The 16,009-nt window shown below is 42.9% G+C and overlaps 1 protein-coding gene across 1 annotated transcript in view; it reads left to right on the top strand.

Annotated features, from left to right (window-relative positions):
* KAT2B (lysine acetyltransferase 2B) overlaps positions 1–16,009 on the top strand; it is a gene marked incomplete at both ends in the record, with an annotated part of 102,549 nt that overhangs the window by 64,361 nt on the left and 22,179 nt on the right. Inside the window, 5 exons of the mRNA XM_079705371.1 lie at positions 153–344; positions 5,690–5,796; positions 10,658–10,783; positions 13,231–13,367; positions 15,793–16,001. Of these exons, the coding sequence (XP_079561497.1) occupies positions 153–344; positions 5,690–5,796; positions 10,658–10,783; positions 13,231–13,367; positions 15,793–16,001 (771 nt within the window). The remainder of the gene's footprint in view (positions 1–152; positions 345–5,689; positions 5,797–10,657; positions 10,784–13,230; positions 13,368–15,792; positions 16,002–16,009) is intronic.

Raw genomic sequence — 16,009 nt, 5'->3', positions numbered from 1 at the left:
CCACGTTTTACTAGCTGGTGGTGATACTTCTGCTTGTCACTGCAGACCTGGTTTCTCCTGCTCAGGTTGATGATACAGAGTAGCTGTCCTTGGGTGTTCCACATGGTCTGGGGCTTAAGGGATACTGATGGCGTGCTCTCCTCTGGTTGCAGGTGGCTGTGTTATTGCAACGTGCCCCAGTTCTGTGACAGTCTGCCTCGGTACGAGACCGCCCAGGTGTTCGGGAGAACCTTGCTCCGCTCCGTCTTCACCGTGATGAGACGACAGCTCCTGGAACAGGCGAGGCAGGAAAAAGACAAACTGCCGCTCGAGAAACGGACTCTAATCCTCACCCATTTCCCAAAGTAAGGGAGTGCTTCTGTGGGTCTTTGATGCAAGGGCTTAAGACTGATGGATACACAGCAAAGCCTGCCTCAGTGACACAATCAGGAGGGGTGGGAAAGCGGGACCCCATCTTTCTCAGCTCCCTCTGGGAGCCTCCATGGGTACTTTCCATCCCATGTGAGATGAGCTTGACTCTGTGCCACTGCTCTCTCAGCCTTGCCTCATCCCACCTGAGTCTCATGGGGCAGGGGGGATGCTTTGTTTTGTATATTCAACTGCCAGGATGCTAGTGGGGGTGGGTGGGAAAGGTGGTGCAGAAGCCATTTCCATCTTCCCAGAAGTGGTGCAGGAGAAGTCAGGTGGCTGTTTCTTCCATCCCACGTCTCCAGCCATTTCCTTTTTTTAATTTTTTGGCCCACCATGCGGCATGTGGGATCTTAGTTCCCCGACCAGATATTGAACCTGCGCCCCTTGCATTGGAAGCACGGAGTCTTAACCACTGGACCTCCAGGGCAGTCCCATCCAGCCCTTGCTAAGATTGGCGGATCAGTCCCATCTCAGCTAGAGTGAACTAGACCCCAAGAGCGGGGCCGGCCGGGAATAGAGAGGCCTCCTTCAGAATGATCTTTGTGCCTGTGTACTCAGTTTCTTGTAGAATGTGCATGCTCTTGTGCACCTTGCTTCTCGCACCTGCCAGAACTCCAACATGTGAATAATCATTTAAATGTTTTTCAAATACATGAAACGTGTCAAAGGGATAGGAAGTTGCAGTGCCACACCATTGGCCTTGGAAATGAATTTTCAGTGCGAAGAACCCAAAATTTAAGCTAAGAGGCTGGGTGCTGGTGAGAGGCTGGGGGTGCAGGTGATGACTTGTCATGGAGCAGTGACAGCAAGACAGGAAGGAGGCAGTTCATTCTGCCTGGAGTAGCACTGGTTTGCGGGGTGGAAGGTATCATTTGAAAAGGCATTCTAGGTCTGATAGAGTTCTGCCATGGAGAACTGCAAGATAGCAGAGTTTCAGAGAGGAGCCATTATAGTCTTTGAGCAAAGATTGATGAAATCCTGTTTTATCTGAGAAACTGGATTTTTATTGTTATTACTATTTCTGGTTTACCCAATTTGTATCTCAGGAAAGATGATAGTTTTGTTTTGTTTTTTTTTTAAGATGATATTTTTAATTTTTAAAAATAAGTGAGGCCCAAAACAAACAACAACAAAAATGGTTTTCTGATGAAAATGGACTGAACAATTTTTTTTTTTGCAGTTTAACACGAATCTCAAACGTTAGGTAGAGGATAATTCTAATGAGCTTTAGCTGAACGTCCAATATTTGAACATAAGTCCTAGCCACCTGATTTTCAGTATCTCCTGAAGGCAACCAGCACACGAGACTGAGGCAGGACATGGACCCTTTGGTATCCTCCAGGGAGGAAGGTTCAGAAGCACTTAAACTGCAGTTTGAATGTTGCCCCTCAATGGGTAATGAACTCTGGGCGAGCTCATGTATTTCAGTGGCTGCCTTTTAACTGTTCTAAGCTTCTTTCCATAGGGATTAAAGCAGTTTTCTTATTTCTCTATTACATTTGCCACATAAGTAGCGTTTCATGTGTTCAGATTATAGTAGTCGTTCTGTCTCTAAGCCAAGGGACAAAGAGGACCCCTCTCCCCTCCCCCCTCACACCTTTTGTGGTGCTTAAAGAGACATTTTAATTACCTTGCATAGTAGCAATTTTATTTTTCCCATAGCAAACTCATTTTGCTTCTTGCAGGTATTTGCTAATTATAGTGTTTTGTTCGTTCAGCCCATAGTTCTGGCCTGCTTATGCTGTTCAGCTGAAAAATCAACGTTGCTTTCCTTTTATCTCTGTTACTAATGGTAGGGTAAAACTACCACCCACTTCTCCTTTTAAATCCCTTTTCATTGAATCTGACAACATTTGAGGCTGTTAGGGATTTATACCTGCGGATTTGGCGGCAGAATCTCATATTGAAGCCGGAGGTGCCATTTGGATCTTGGGCACCAGCTCAAGGTGAGGGCTGCAGACCGCTTCTCACACCTGGTGAGGTTGCCGTGATTCTCAGATGCATCTTCAGAGCTTACATCCTTATCTTCCTGCTCTTCATATGTTGCCCTTTCTTCTGCTTGGCTTTAACGTGTGCCTTTCCCCGATGCCACCCCCATCCACCTATTTACACAGTTGTTTTTAAAAACTTTAGTATCTGCATTTCGTTCTAAAAGTGATAAATGGACATGTTGATGAAAATTTGATTCACAGAGAACAAAGAAGCAAAAGACCACTATAACCCTACCACTGTGATATACTTTTTGTGCTTTTAGATATTTCAATTTTTTCTCCATGTACTGCGTTCTTTTATTCTACATACAATTTTGTATCCTCTGTATATAAAACAAGCGTTTTCTCATAGCATTAGATGAGCCTGTTCTTTATTTTATTGAAATAACTAAATATATGTATGTATGTGTATATTATATATATATATTATATAACACACACATGATTATTTTCCTAAATTATTAATGGCATTCTTCTTTGGTGAGTCTCTTTAGGGCTTTGTGAAGTGTTCCCATTATATAATTACTGATAAAGAAGAAGCCTGGAAAAGGAGAGGAAATTTACTTCTGTGATAAAGGGCAGTTGGGGAAATCTCGAGGGCTGTGTGAGGTGAAGGCAGGGTCTGCTTAGCAAAAGGGGGAAATGCATCGAGAAACTTCCCTCTTGTCAGCAAGGTCAGAATGTGATCTTAGTAAGGATTTTACCTCCTGTTGCTGTCAGTCTTTCTGTGTTAGATAAGAAGCATACTAAAGTGTTTTAAAGCATAAGTTAGTGGTGGCTTGCTTGGCAAAAGGCGACTCATGTCATGTCTGTAAACCATGAATTACACAACTGAGTGCAGGTAGACGTTCACGCAAATGGTACCTTATTCTTAAATCTTCTGAGTATGAGCAGCAAGTCAGAAGACCCTCAGGACCTTTCCCCACCTGTCTTCACTTCCAAAAACCCAACCTCTCCCACCCTGAGACCTTCTAAAGTCTTGCCGGATTTGATTCATGAGAAGACTAGTGGCACTTTCAGTAATTGTGATGATGATGATGATGTTAATGTAGGTCCTTGATCAGTTGTCCATACTTGGTATGTTTCTCAGTTCAAGTTTTAAGGTAACTTGACACCTTTATACTTTATAAAGGTAACATAACACATGGACTATACATTATCATAGCTTTAGGGGTGGGGGCAGGTCCCCCAAAGCAAATCCATTTATAATTATAAAGACTATAAGTAGTCTTACGTATGTTTTGTTGCCAAATGGATTAGGGAAAATACTTTTTTTAAGGGCTTTTGGATTTCAAAATTTCAGAGACAGGATAGTAGACGTATATACTAGCTAACCTTTATTACATCATTGCAGTGTAAACTTCTTGAGGGCAAGACGAGGTTGTGTTCCCTCTGTCCTCCAGCACCTGGCACAGCACCTGGCATGTGGTGGGCATTCAGTGTTCGTTGAGTGAATGAATGAGCACTTCCTAAGGGGTCATCACCATTTGAAGCATGACATTAGTGTACTCCTCACTACCACCTCTGTAGGAGGTACTGTTGATATTTCCATTTTATAAAAGTGGAACCAAGGAAGAGGGAGGTTAAGAACTTGTTCCAAGGTCACACAAATAATAAGTGGTGAGCTTGGTAATTGGATGTTAGAGCCCAAGCTCTTAGCCATTATTCTATACCCCTCCATGAGAATTAATGTGCCTTAAAAAGAGGCTTTCAGGAAGACATTCCAGTACCAGAAGTATAGATTTGTGTTGGTATTTTAATCATAGTTCTTCTATTTTGGGGCACATAAGAACTGTCCAAGGTACTTGTCAAAAATCAGTTGCCCAGACCATTCTCCCAGACTCCAATTCAGTAAGCATAGGTGGGGTTTGGGTATCTATACTCCTACCAAGGTATTCGGGTGATTTCCGTGGGCCCCCAAAACTTGAGATGTTTGTTTATAACACGACAGGAAATATAACGTAGTAATTAATCACACGTTCTGATCTTGGCCCTGCAATTTACTGGTGTGGGACTTTGTACCAGTTATTGAGCCCCTCTGTGCCCTGAGTTTTTCCATCTGTAAAATGGGTACAATAATGGAACCTATCTCATAGGGTTGTTAGGAAGATCAAATGAGTTAATATACACCAACTACTTAGAGCAGTGTCTGTCCTATACTAAGAGCTATGTATGTGTGTGATAAATAAAAATAAAGTACGTAACTCATTGGGTTGATGTGAAGATTCAATAAGAAGTTCTTACCCAGAGAAAACCATAATTCAAAAAGACACATGCACCCCAATGTTCATAGAAGTACTGTTTACAATAGCCAGGACATGGAAGCAACCTAAATGTCCATCAACAGAGGAATAGATAAAGAAGATGTGGTACATATATCCAATGGAATATTACTCAGCCATGAAAAGGAACGAAATTGGGTCATTTGTAGAGTCATGGATGGACCTACAGAGTGTCATACTGAGTGAAGTAACTCAGAAAGAGAAAAACAAATACTGTATATTAACGCATATATGTGGAATCTAGAAGAATGGTATAGATGATCTTACTTGCAAAGCAGAAATAGAGACACAGAAGTAGAGAACAAATATCTGGATACCAAGGGGGAAAAGGGGGGCTGGTGGGAGGAATTGGGAGATTGAGATTGACACATATACACTATTGATACTATGTATAAAATAGGTAACTAATGAGAACATACTGTGTAGCACAGGGAACTCTACTTAATGCGCTGTGGTGACCTAAATGGGAAGGAAATCCAAAAAAGAGGGGATATATGTATTTGTATAGCTGATTCATTTTGCTGTACAGTAGAAACTAACAGAACATTGTAAAGCAACTATACTCTGATAAAGATTAATTAAAAAAAAAAAGAAGTTCTTAGGACAGTGCAGACACATGGTAAGGATTCCATAAATACTATAGCGGCTTTTGTGATGGAAATGACGGTGACAGTGACCGCTCTGTGGAGGGCTGGAATCTGGTTCTGAGATTCCCTGAGGGGGACTGGGTGGAATGCATTTCCACTGATGTAAGGCTCTGTGTAGTCTAGCTCGTATCTATCTATGCAGAGCCCAAAGAGAATACATCTGTAGAAATGCATTCTGTTATTAGAATATACCAGGGCTGCCCAACTAAATCATGACTTGAGTCATAATTGACTAGCATATTTCTAAATTGAAGATGAGATGCTGGTGTTCATGTGATTGCTGTGGGTGGTCAGGGCTTTTGTCCCTCTAGTAATGCATTAGTTTTGACCTCATGCTTGCCTTTACCCTCGTGCCTAGGTTTCTGTCCATGTTAGAAGAAGAAGTTTATAGTCAAAACTCTCCCATCTGGGATCAAGATTTTCTCTCAGCTTCTTCCAGAACCAGCCAGCTAGGAATCCAAACAGGTAAAAAAAAATTTTTTTTTTGCATAAATCAGAAAACAACCAGGAAGTGTTCATTGCAGTTCCCTCTGCATTTATTTGTGTTTTTCATCAAGAATTGAAGACTAGCACCAGCAAAAAAACGTAAAAGCTCTGGCAAATCTTGCATCTACGTCTCTGTTGGTGAGGAGAGCAGGTGCAAACCAAACAGTTAAAATAACAACAGCTGCTGCTCCTGCTATGGGAGTTTGCTCAGCCCGCGCCTCACAGCTGTACAGGAGGTTTAAACCCAGGTGGCTCAGGTCTGCAGTCAATGCTGGCTCTTTTTGAAGACACCTACAGTCTCAGTCAATGGCCACATATGCCCAGGAATCATGTCTCCGTCTGGTTTCTGAATCTGTGGGGTCTGGTTTGGGCATCAAGTTGCTCTCATGGATAATGGTAGGATGGTGAGTCTCAGGACGTGAAGCGGGGTCAGGGCGTCAGCTGGCATTGCCTCAGGTCAGCCAGTGGCCTCAGCGAGCATTTTGTGAGGAAGGAAGATGTGTAACTTCTGGAGTCACACTGACCCTAGAAAGAGGGTCTGAACTCCTGCCTTGGATGCTCGGAAAATTTGGAGAAGTTTGGCAAGAGATGCCAGAGCAGTAATTTGTATGTGGCCTTGGGGAAAGATAGAATGCAGAATTTTGATGTCGAGTTTTTAGTAGATCTAGTTCAATGTGTAATATGGGGGCTCTTAAGTATTGCCTCCAGCAAAGGGTAATTTTATTCTCGCCATTCCCCCACCCCCCAGTTTTTTAAATTGAATACATACAGTGAAAGGCAACCTTTTTAGTATGTGGTTCTGTGAATGTTGGCAAACACACACAGTTAGTTGTGTAACTACCACTACTATCAGAATATAGAAAAAATAATATAGGACAACTGCATCACCCCAGAAAATTCCCTTGTACCCCTTTTGTAGTCCATTCAGTGCTCTAACCCCCAGCTTCGGCAACCACTGATTTGTTTTTTGTTCCTGTAGTTTTGCCTTTTCTAGAATGCCATATGAGTGGAATCATAGCTTTCTGACTCTGGCTTCTTTCACTCAGCATACTGCATTTGAGAAGGTGATGAAACCATTTTTTGTCCATCTAGAGCCCAAGTTTGGATGCATATAATTAAATCCTCCCAAGCAGAGTCCTTAGGGAATGAGGTATTTTGGTTTGGATCAAACCAGCTTTGTCTGGCTTCTTGTTACCAGAAACATCTTTTGTGCTGTTTTTTCACCTTAGGTCATAGAATATAATTTCATGTTTCTCTGGTTCAAAACCTGTAGCGCTCTGGGGCTTTTCTGTGCATGCACAGAGCTCCAGACCTGAGTGTCAGCACTTCCTGGACATGCTCTGTGTAGCACCTGGGCATGTGTGCTGTATTCCTCTCTCTGTCCCCATGTCGTTCACTTTGTCTCTGTCTTTATCTTACCTAACTTTCAAATGGCATCTCTCCCACAAACTCTTTCCTAATTCTCCCCATGCCTTCTCATAAGGGCTGGATCTCCTTTCTTCCAAATGTTCGTGGAAGCTTGATAATATCCTATCACCGGTTGTTTAACTTGGCTGCACCGTGGCATCACCCATGTGATTTAAAATACTACTGATTTTGAATAGTGTTATTTATTTGTGGTATGATTAATTATAGAACTTTATTAATTTGGGATGCTCTCAAGGAAGGAAAGAAAATTTATATTAAAAATTTAGAAAAATTAAAAAAAAAGTTTAGAAACCACCTAAATTTATAGCCTGACTCTTAGTGACTCAGTAAAATATGCCATATAGACGTTCTTGTTTCAATAAATAGTTAAGAATTTCTTCTATCAGTTTTTGCCAGTAGATGCTTCTGTATGTTTGAAAATAATTTCCTTCTTTCCCACAATTATCTCCTGATTTTCTACAATATTTACGGCACTGGTTTAGATACTGAGAAGAGCTATAAATAAAACAAAATGATTTATTTTAAATAAAAGAAAAATACTACTGATCTCTGAGGCCCCTCCCAAGAGGGTGTGATGTAATTGGCCAAGGACGTGGCCTGGACATCGAGACTTTAAAAGCTCCTCAGGTGACCTGACGTACAGCAGTCTGAGTCACACAGCACTCACCTCATGCTGCCCTCGCCCCCTTTTCTCTGTACGTCTCTGTCTCCTATGAGTGTGACTCCTGCATGGTCAGAGACCCAGTTTTGCCACGAGAATAGCTGATACTTGCAGTAAGTGCTTGCCCTGAGGTTTGCTTCCTGTCTTTGAGCCTTAGCGCAAACCATGAGAAGTTGGTGTGATTATCTCCTTTATGTGCATGAGAAATGAGAGCTCAGAGAGGAGCAACCAGTTGCCCAAAAGCAGAGCTCCTGAGTGATGGGACTGGGCTTCACACTGGGTCTAATTCCTGTCTCTTGCACTGTGTTAGGAGCCAGAGCTCTAACCGCTGCTCTGCACGGCCCCAGTGTGCTTTGCAAATGTGCAGGCAAGCACATGTGGAAGGAATGAGTGAAGAACATGGGCCGGGGACACCAGAGCTCTGTGGCAGGGTCATCTTAGTTCTTTTCTGGAGGGACTTCTGGAGAGGATTTCTTCTCTGTGGGTGAAGACTTCCCTTGAGCCTCACCTGCTCAAGATGCCTCCCAGTCTGTCCCACTTCCATTGTGTTGTCTGTCATCACACAAGATGGAGAAGGCGGGTCGTCTCTGACCCTCTGGGAATTTCAGATTCATCTCTGTGTCTCAGGTTGTCACCCAGTTCAGCTGGATTGTCTGTATTACCTGCCGCCGTCGGAAGCAGGCTGTCTTCTCCTGTTCTGCTGTAATTGCAGTGTGTTCTCTGGGGGAAAAGAAAAGTGTAATCACCTACTTAATTGGCATGTCTGCACATCTATGCAACTGTGATAAATGACATTCATAATGATGGCTCTGAACTTTTGCAAGGTACTCAGATGTCTTCTGAATCACCAGAGCTTCCCCTTTGTGTAGAATCGCTCCAGTGTACTTAGAAATTCACAAGCCTTGTTAGCTGGGAGGAAAGCCATACAGCCTGGTGCTTTAGTATATTCTGATCCCCCGTTATTTTCTTTTTCTTCTGGGGGTGGTGGTTTCCTCACCTATGTTTTACTTATTTTTATTTAAAAAATTTTTTATTATAATGACCTATATGGGAAAAGGATCTAAAAAAGAGTGGGCATATGTAGATGTATAACTGATTCACTTTGCTGTACACCTGAAACGAACACAACATTGTAAATCAGTGTATTCTGATTCTTTACATACCAGTTGCAGTTCAGTTAGGATTGCTGTGGGTCCATGTCTCTCCGTGGCTCGGTTTACTTACTCCATCACTCTCTTGGCTACGGGGAAAGTCCCCCGTAGACCACACTGTGGCTGCCTTGACACCAAGATGAATGTGCTTTCTGGGCATCTGTCTGCACTGAGAATGTCCGTGTCCCTCATCAGTCTCGCCTCATCAGCTACGGATCAGCATCACGCTAGCAAACAACGTCCTACTTCCTATGATGGCTTTTTTGAAAAAAGGCCAAACAAAAAGGTTTTGTTTGGAAATACTCTCGAACTTACAGAAAAGTTACGAAACTAGGACAAAGCAGTCCTGTGTGCTGTATGTTCTTTGTTTAATTGTTAACATTTGCCATACTTGCTTCATCATTTCTCCTGTTTCTCTGTCTCTGTCTCGCTCCATATGTATGTGTGCATATATGTATGTTTTTTGTCTTCTAAACTATTTGAAAGTTACAAACGTCATGCCCCTTTACTGACTTCAGTGGGTATCGCTTAAGAGCAAGGACGTTTTCTTATTTAACCGCAGTATAGTTATCAAAGTAAGGGATTTTAACCTTGATGCAATATTATTATCTAATCTATGTGCTATTTTCCATTTTGCCCCTCATCTCAGTGATGTGGTTTATGGCAATTTTTGTGTCACATCGGGAGGCATGTAACGTTGTCCTCTCCCATTATTGCTGGTGTGCAGTTTGATCACTGGCTTAGGATGGGGTTTATGAGGTTTCTCCACTGCAGTGTTACCATTTCTCCTTTTGTAATAAAAAAAAAAAAAGTACTTTTGTGGGGAGATACTTTGAGACTATCCTGTCTTTATCAAAATTATATTCATTGGGACTTCCCTGGTGGTGCAGTGGTTAAGAATCCACCTGCCAATGCAGGGGACATGGGTTCAATCCCTGGTCTGGGAAGATCCCACATGCCACGGAGCAACTAAGCCTGTGCGCCACAAGTACTGAGCCTGCGCTCTGGAACCCGCAAGCCACAATTACTGAGCCCACGTGCCAAAACTACTGAAGCCCGCGCGCCTAGAGCCTGTGCCCCACAACAAGAGAAGTCACCACAATGAGAAGCCCACGCTCTGCAAGGAAGAGTAGCCCCCACTTGCCACAACTAGAGAAAGCCCGAGCGCAGCAACAAAGACCCCGCACAGCCAAAAATAAAAATATAAAAAAAATTATATTCACAAGGTTTAGACTGTACAGATGATTCTTCCCTGAATCAATTATTATATACTGGCTGCTTCCCCCGGCCCCTGCCAGCTTCCATCGTTCCCTTCTTATTTGTTGGCATTCTCCTGTACGAAGAGTTTCACCTTCTCCCCACTTATTTATTTATGCATTTATTATTTTATCAGTTTGGACTCGGATATCTTTATTCTATCCAATGGGTTATAATCCATCCCTGTCTTTCTTATCATACTCACATTGGCCCCATAGTTTTTATTTTAAAGATGACTTCTTTGGGGTGATGGGCAGGAATGGGATGGTGTCATGTGCACTTGGTTCCTTATTGCCTAAGAAAGAAGTCATTTAATACCTTCTTTTCCTTTTCCTGGGGGCAGTTATCAATCCACCTCCTGTGGCCGGGACAGTTACCTTCAATTCAAACTCAGCTTCCCTTGAGCAACAGAATGGAGGGAGCAACAGTCCTTCCTGTAAAGGCGCTTCGGGGCTTGAGGCAAACCCAGGTAAGCTCTTCGAGGGCATCATAGAGGACTGCGATTTGCCCTAGAAGCTTTATTATCTGAGGAGTGCCAAAGGTAGACTTCGAACAGATTGTACATGTCCAGGATCTCAATGGTCGGAACTCACTTTGAGCTGTATTGGTTAGTTATTGCTGTGTAACAAACCCACTCAAAATGCAGAGTCTTAAAACTGTAATCTTTTATTATCATAGCTCACTCATCCTGTGTGTTGCCTGAGAGGTGGCTAATCCCGGCTAGTCTCTGTCAGGCTGTGCTTGCATATTTCTCATCCTCCTTCTAGGACCATTGGGTTTCTTCCCCTTCCCTTGGGGCAGAATATGTCCTTATTATGGTGGCAGAAGCACCAGAAAACAAGAAGAAATACACTTTCTTGAAGCCTAAGCTCGGAACTGGTACCCCATCACACCTGCCTCATTTTGTCATCAAAGCTAATCACATGGTCAAACTCAGAGTAAAGGGGTGGGGAAATGTACCCTACTCCTTTTATAGGAAGAACTGCAAAATCACATGGCAGAGCATGGATACAGGAGGGGAAAGAATTTGGCCTTGAATGTAATCTGCCATGTGGGCAAAAACATCTCTTAATCCTAAAGGCATTTCACAGTTACAGGATGTTTTGAAGGTTGCATTTCTGTCCACAGGCTTGACCTCAGACAACTCTTGGGCATGACCAAAGTTTGACATTAAAGAAATGACATAAAAGGGGGAGAGAAGAGGATTTTGAATGAAGTACTAAGCATTGAGCATTAGTGCCACCATTGTCTCTCCCACTTCCAAGGGAGACATCACTAATTAACCTGGAAACTCTTTGCCAGTGAGCTTGGATGCAGCCTAAGATGCTTTCTTATCACATCACTATTAGCAATCTATCAAGTTTGGGGCATATTGGGTATAAGCCTCAGCTCCAAAATAAATAGTTCATAATGTTAATCTTGGGGAATCTTGGAATTTGAAGGCTTCTTGGTCAAATGACTGAAAATATTCTCACTCACCTCCAATCACAGCAAGTAAAAAGTTATGAAAACAGGAACTCAACCAAAACTGTTTAGTAAGTAACATATAATATTTGGAGAAGCATCTTGTATAGACGAGATAGTTGACATTGCTCTGCTCCTTTTTAGCTAAAGTTGATGGGAATGCTATATGGAACGTGCTTAGTGGGATTCGCACCTGAGGAATAAATTAGATTTGAACATGTAAAAATTATGGGGCTTCCCTGGTGGTGCAGTGGTTGAGAGTCCGCCTGCCAACGTAGGGGACACGGGTTCGTGCCCCGGTCCGGGAAGATCCCACATGCCGCGGAGCGGCTGGGCCCGTGAGCCACGGCCGCTGAGCCTGCACGTCCGGAGCCTGTGCTCCGCAACGGGAGAGGCCACAGCAGTGAGAAGCCTGCGTACCGCAAAAAAAAATAAAAATAAAAATTAAAATTAAAAAAAAATTAATTGTAAAAATAAATGCATTATGACAGAAGGAAAAAAAAGAAAGAAAGGAAAACCAAACATGATAGTAGAAGGGACAGAAAGCCACCATGTAATCTAAGGAGGAAGGTGGGAGAGAGTTCTCCTTGCCTTTGCCCAGCCTTTCCCAGCATGTAACATATTGAGAGTATACCTACTTCAAAGGCCAATGACCCTGCTCACTTTATGAGGCATCATTTTAAGGCAAAAAAGCATTGTGAGAGATAGTGAGGGTCATTTTGTGATGAAAACATTAAATTCACCAGGAAAATAAAACAGTTCATGAGTATATTTCAAATATATAGACGTATATACATGACATGCATATGACCACATATATCTATACATACATACATGCAAACATATATGAAAGAGGGAGAATTAACAGCACTGCAAAGAGAAATAATCACTTCAAACCAACCAACAGTTGAAGTCTGGAAGGAACATCTCTGATTCATTCATAGATCAAGCAGACAAAACTGTCAGTAAGGACAGAAGCCCTGCAAACACGATCAACAAGATTAATCTAACGTGTAGAGAGCACTCAAAATCAGAAAAATACACATTCTTTCCAAGAAGACACTTAATTTACAAATAATTGGTCAAGTCTTAGTCCATAAAGCAAGTTTCGAAAAATTTTGACCTTTGGTATCATATGGGCCGTGTTCTCTGACCACAAAGTGATAACTAGACTCACCCCTTAATATGCAAATGAAGAGACACATGCCTTAATAACTCATATGTCAAGTTAAAAAATTATCATGGAAAATAGAAACTATTTAGAATCTACAGTTGGCAGTTACTGTGAGACCTCCTCCCTTCTCTCTCCTGCCTTCCACTGTGCCCCTCCCCTGGTACATGGAGGGTTGATGTCCACACCTGTCAGTGTTATTAGAAAATTAGTTGGATTAGTTGGCATGTGCTTTGTGGTTAAAATAACCCATCGTTTACCCTTTTATTTTGATCATCAAGGAGAAAAGAGGAAAATGAATGACTCTCATGTTTTGGAGGAGGCCAAGAAACCCCGAGTGATGGGCGATATTCCACTGGAATTAATCCACGAGGTCATGTCCACCATCACAGACCCTGCAGCGATGCTCGGGCCAGAGGTCAGCAGGGTGAACTTAGGCAGCCAGCTGGTGGACCCCTTCTACTCTCCGGGCCACTCCAGCTGTTGGGAATGGGGATGGTATTGCCAAGAGAGGGCATGTCATGCTACCCTGGTTTGCATTTTGCCTGGTGGTCAGGGTCGGAAAGGCAAGAAAAGCTGATGGAGAGCTGATTCCCCTTGATGACTGTCACATCACAGGGAAACATAATCTCACGCAGTTGAAGGCATTTCTCCTCCTTCAACTTTTTATCTTGAAAAATTTAAACCCTCATAAATGTTGTAAAAAACTCCATGATAAAGATCCAGAGACTATTTAGATTCACCAATCGTTAACATGCCTTATTTACTTTCCTTCTGTCACGGTCTCTCTCCTGTGAAGCATTAGGAACCATTTCGGAATTCAATACAGATGTCATAACACTTCACCCCTAACTAAATTTGCATGTATCTCCCAAGACTGAGACTGTTTGTTCACATTACCTCAATGCAGTTATCATCTCCAGCAAATGTAGCTAGGTTACAGTATTATCTAATGTATGGGTTGGCAGTCTTCAGCCCGTGGGCCAAATCCAGCCCACTTGCTGGTTTTGAAAATAAAGTTTAATTGAAGTGTATTGTCTGTGTCTGCCTTGCACTACAAAAGCAGTGTAAGATAGGGGAAGTCTGACTGCAAAGCCTAAGATAGTTGTCCCCTGGCCCTTTATAGAAAAGTTTGCTTAGACAAAGTTATATTAGACCGTTGGCCTAATATACAGCCCATATTCAAATTTCCCGTATATCCAAGTTCTGTCCGTTATAACATTTGCTGCTGTTGTTGGAGGATCAGTCAGGGATCATGCACTGCATTTAGTTCTTATCTCTTCACCTCTTGTTTTTTTGGTCATGCTGTGTGGTTTCCGGGATCTTAGTTCCCTGACCAGGGATTGAACCTGTGCCCCCGGCAGTGGAAGCATGGAGTCCTAACCACTGGACCACCAGGGACTTCCTCTCTTCACCTCTTTAGTCTCCTTTATTCTAGAACAGTTCCCCAGCCCTCTTTTGGTCTTTTGTGGCAGCACTGTTGTTGCAGAGTCCTGGTCACTGGTTTTGCATAATGTCCCTCTACCTGGATTTGTCTGTTTACCCATGATTAGATTCAAGTAAAGCAATTCTGATAAAAGGACTGCTGTCAGTCTCATTGTGTCCTATCCAGGGGCAAAGCAGTTTAAGACGTTTCTGGCAGCTTCCAGAAAATGAAGAAATGGCTCGGAGATTATTTTGCAAAACATCTTTAAAATTGTTTTTAGTATGGCTCTGCTAGATCAAAGTATCCACTTTTAATTTGTCATGTTTCCTTAGAAGTTTATTTCATGGTAGTGAGAATAATTCAGAGAACCAGAATGTTGTTAAGAGAGAGATCTTCTTACAAAATTGTTCTTTCCATTTCCTTCTAGATGTCCAGACCTGGGGACTTATGACTGTAGTACCTTTTGTGTACTTGTCTTTTGAGGATTTAGTAACTTCACCGATTAGTTTAGCTCAGTTTTTTTCAGCCGTAAAATGTGGATATAGTCACACATTTTAGGATGTGTTGGGTGGATTTAGTAGTGTCCTGGAGTTGACTTGTACTGGTGTTGCAAGGCAACTGTTACATTTTCAGGAATTTTGTGTCCTGGTTGTTAAATATGTTGGTAGCTTGAAACTGACCACGGTGGCATCCGGGCACCTGGGCACTGCCATAGAACAGTGAAATGAGCACGTGCCGCCAATGGGCTTTTCTCCCTTGGGGAGCTGTTGGTTGAACACTGACCTGCACCCCACTGAGTGCTAGCACAAGGTTGTGCTGTGAGCTGTGGTTGAGAGTGGTCAACGGAGACCCCTGTGCAAAGAAAACCATCTTCCAAGAAGAGGTGCTGACAGTATAAATAAGACTGCCACTATTGGGCTTGTACTGGGATCTGTCATCCCGAGGGTGCTATAATGCTCAGCCAGATGGAGTTCCTAAAAACCAGGGACTGGCATACTATAGCCCTCAGGCCAGATCCAGTCTGCCTTCCCCCCCTTTAAGTAACATTTTATTGGAATTCTGCTTCACCCAGTCATTTGTGTGTTGTCTGCGGCAGCTTTCACCCTACAGCAGTGTTGGCCAGTGCCACAGAGACCTTATGACTTGCCGATCTAAAATATGAGTTCCCTGGCCCTTTACAGAAAGTTTGGTGACTCCTGATCTACACCAAATCTCTGTGTACACGTAGAATACTCTGGTCCCTCAAAATGCTCTACCTACCTATTTTGTTTTCATAACTTGTGTGTGTTGGTTGGGACCCTGAAAATCCACAAATGTGCATCTTATTAGAACACAGAAGAGAGGCATTGCTATGTCCTATCCCTCCTGTCTTAAGAGAAGAGCTCTGTGTAATGTTTTCCTGTCTCCTGCGTCCCAGACCAATTTTCTGTCAGCACACTCAGCCAGGGATGAAGCGGCAAGGCTGGAGGAGCGCAGGGGCGTGATTGAATTTCACGTAGTGGGCAATTCCCTGAACCAGAAGCCCAACAAGAAGATACTGATTTGGCTGGTGGGGCTGCAGAACGTGTTTTCCCATCAGCTGCCCCGGATGCCAAAGGAGTACATCACACGGCTTGTCTTTGACCCGTAAGTTG

The sequence above is a fragment of the Hyperoodon ampullatus genome (assembly GCF_949752795.1).
Source record: "Hyperoodon ampullatus genome assembly, chromosome: 5".
Lineage (NCBI taxonomy): Eukaryota > Metazoa > Chordata > Mammalia > Artiodactyla > Ziphiidae > Hyperoodon > Hyperoodon ampullatus.
This window is presented reverse-complemented; position numbering and strand designations above follow the sequence as displayed.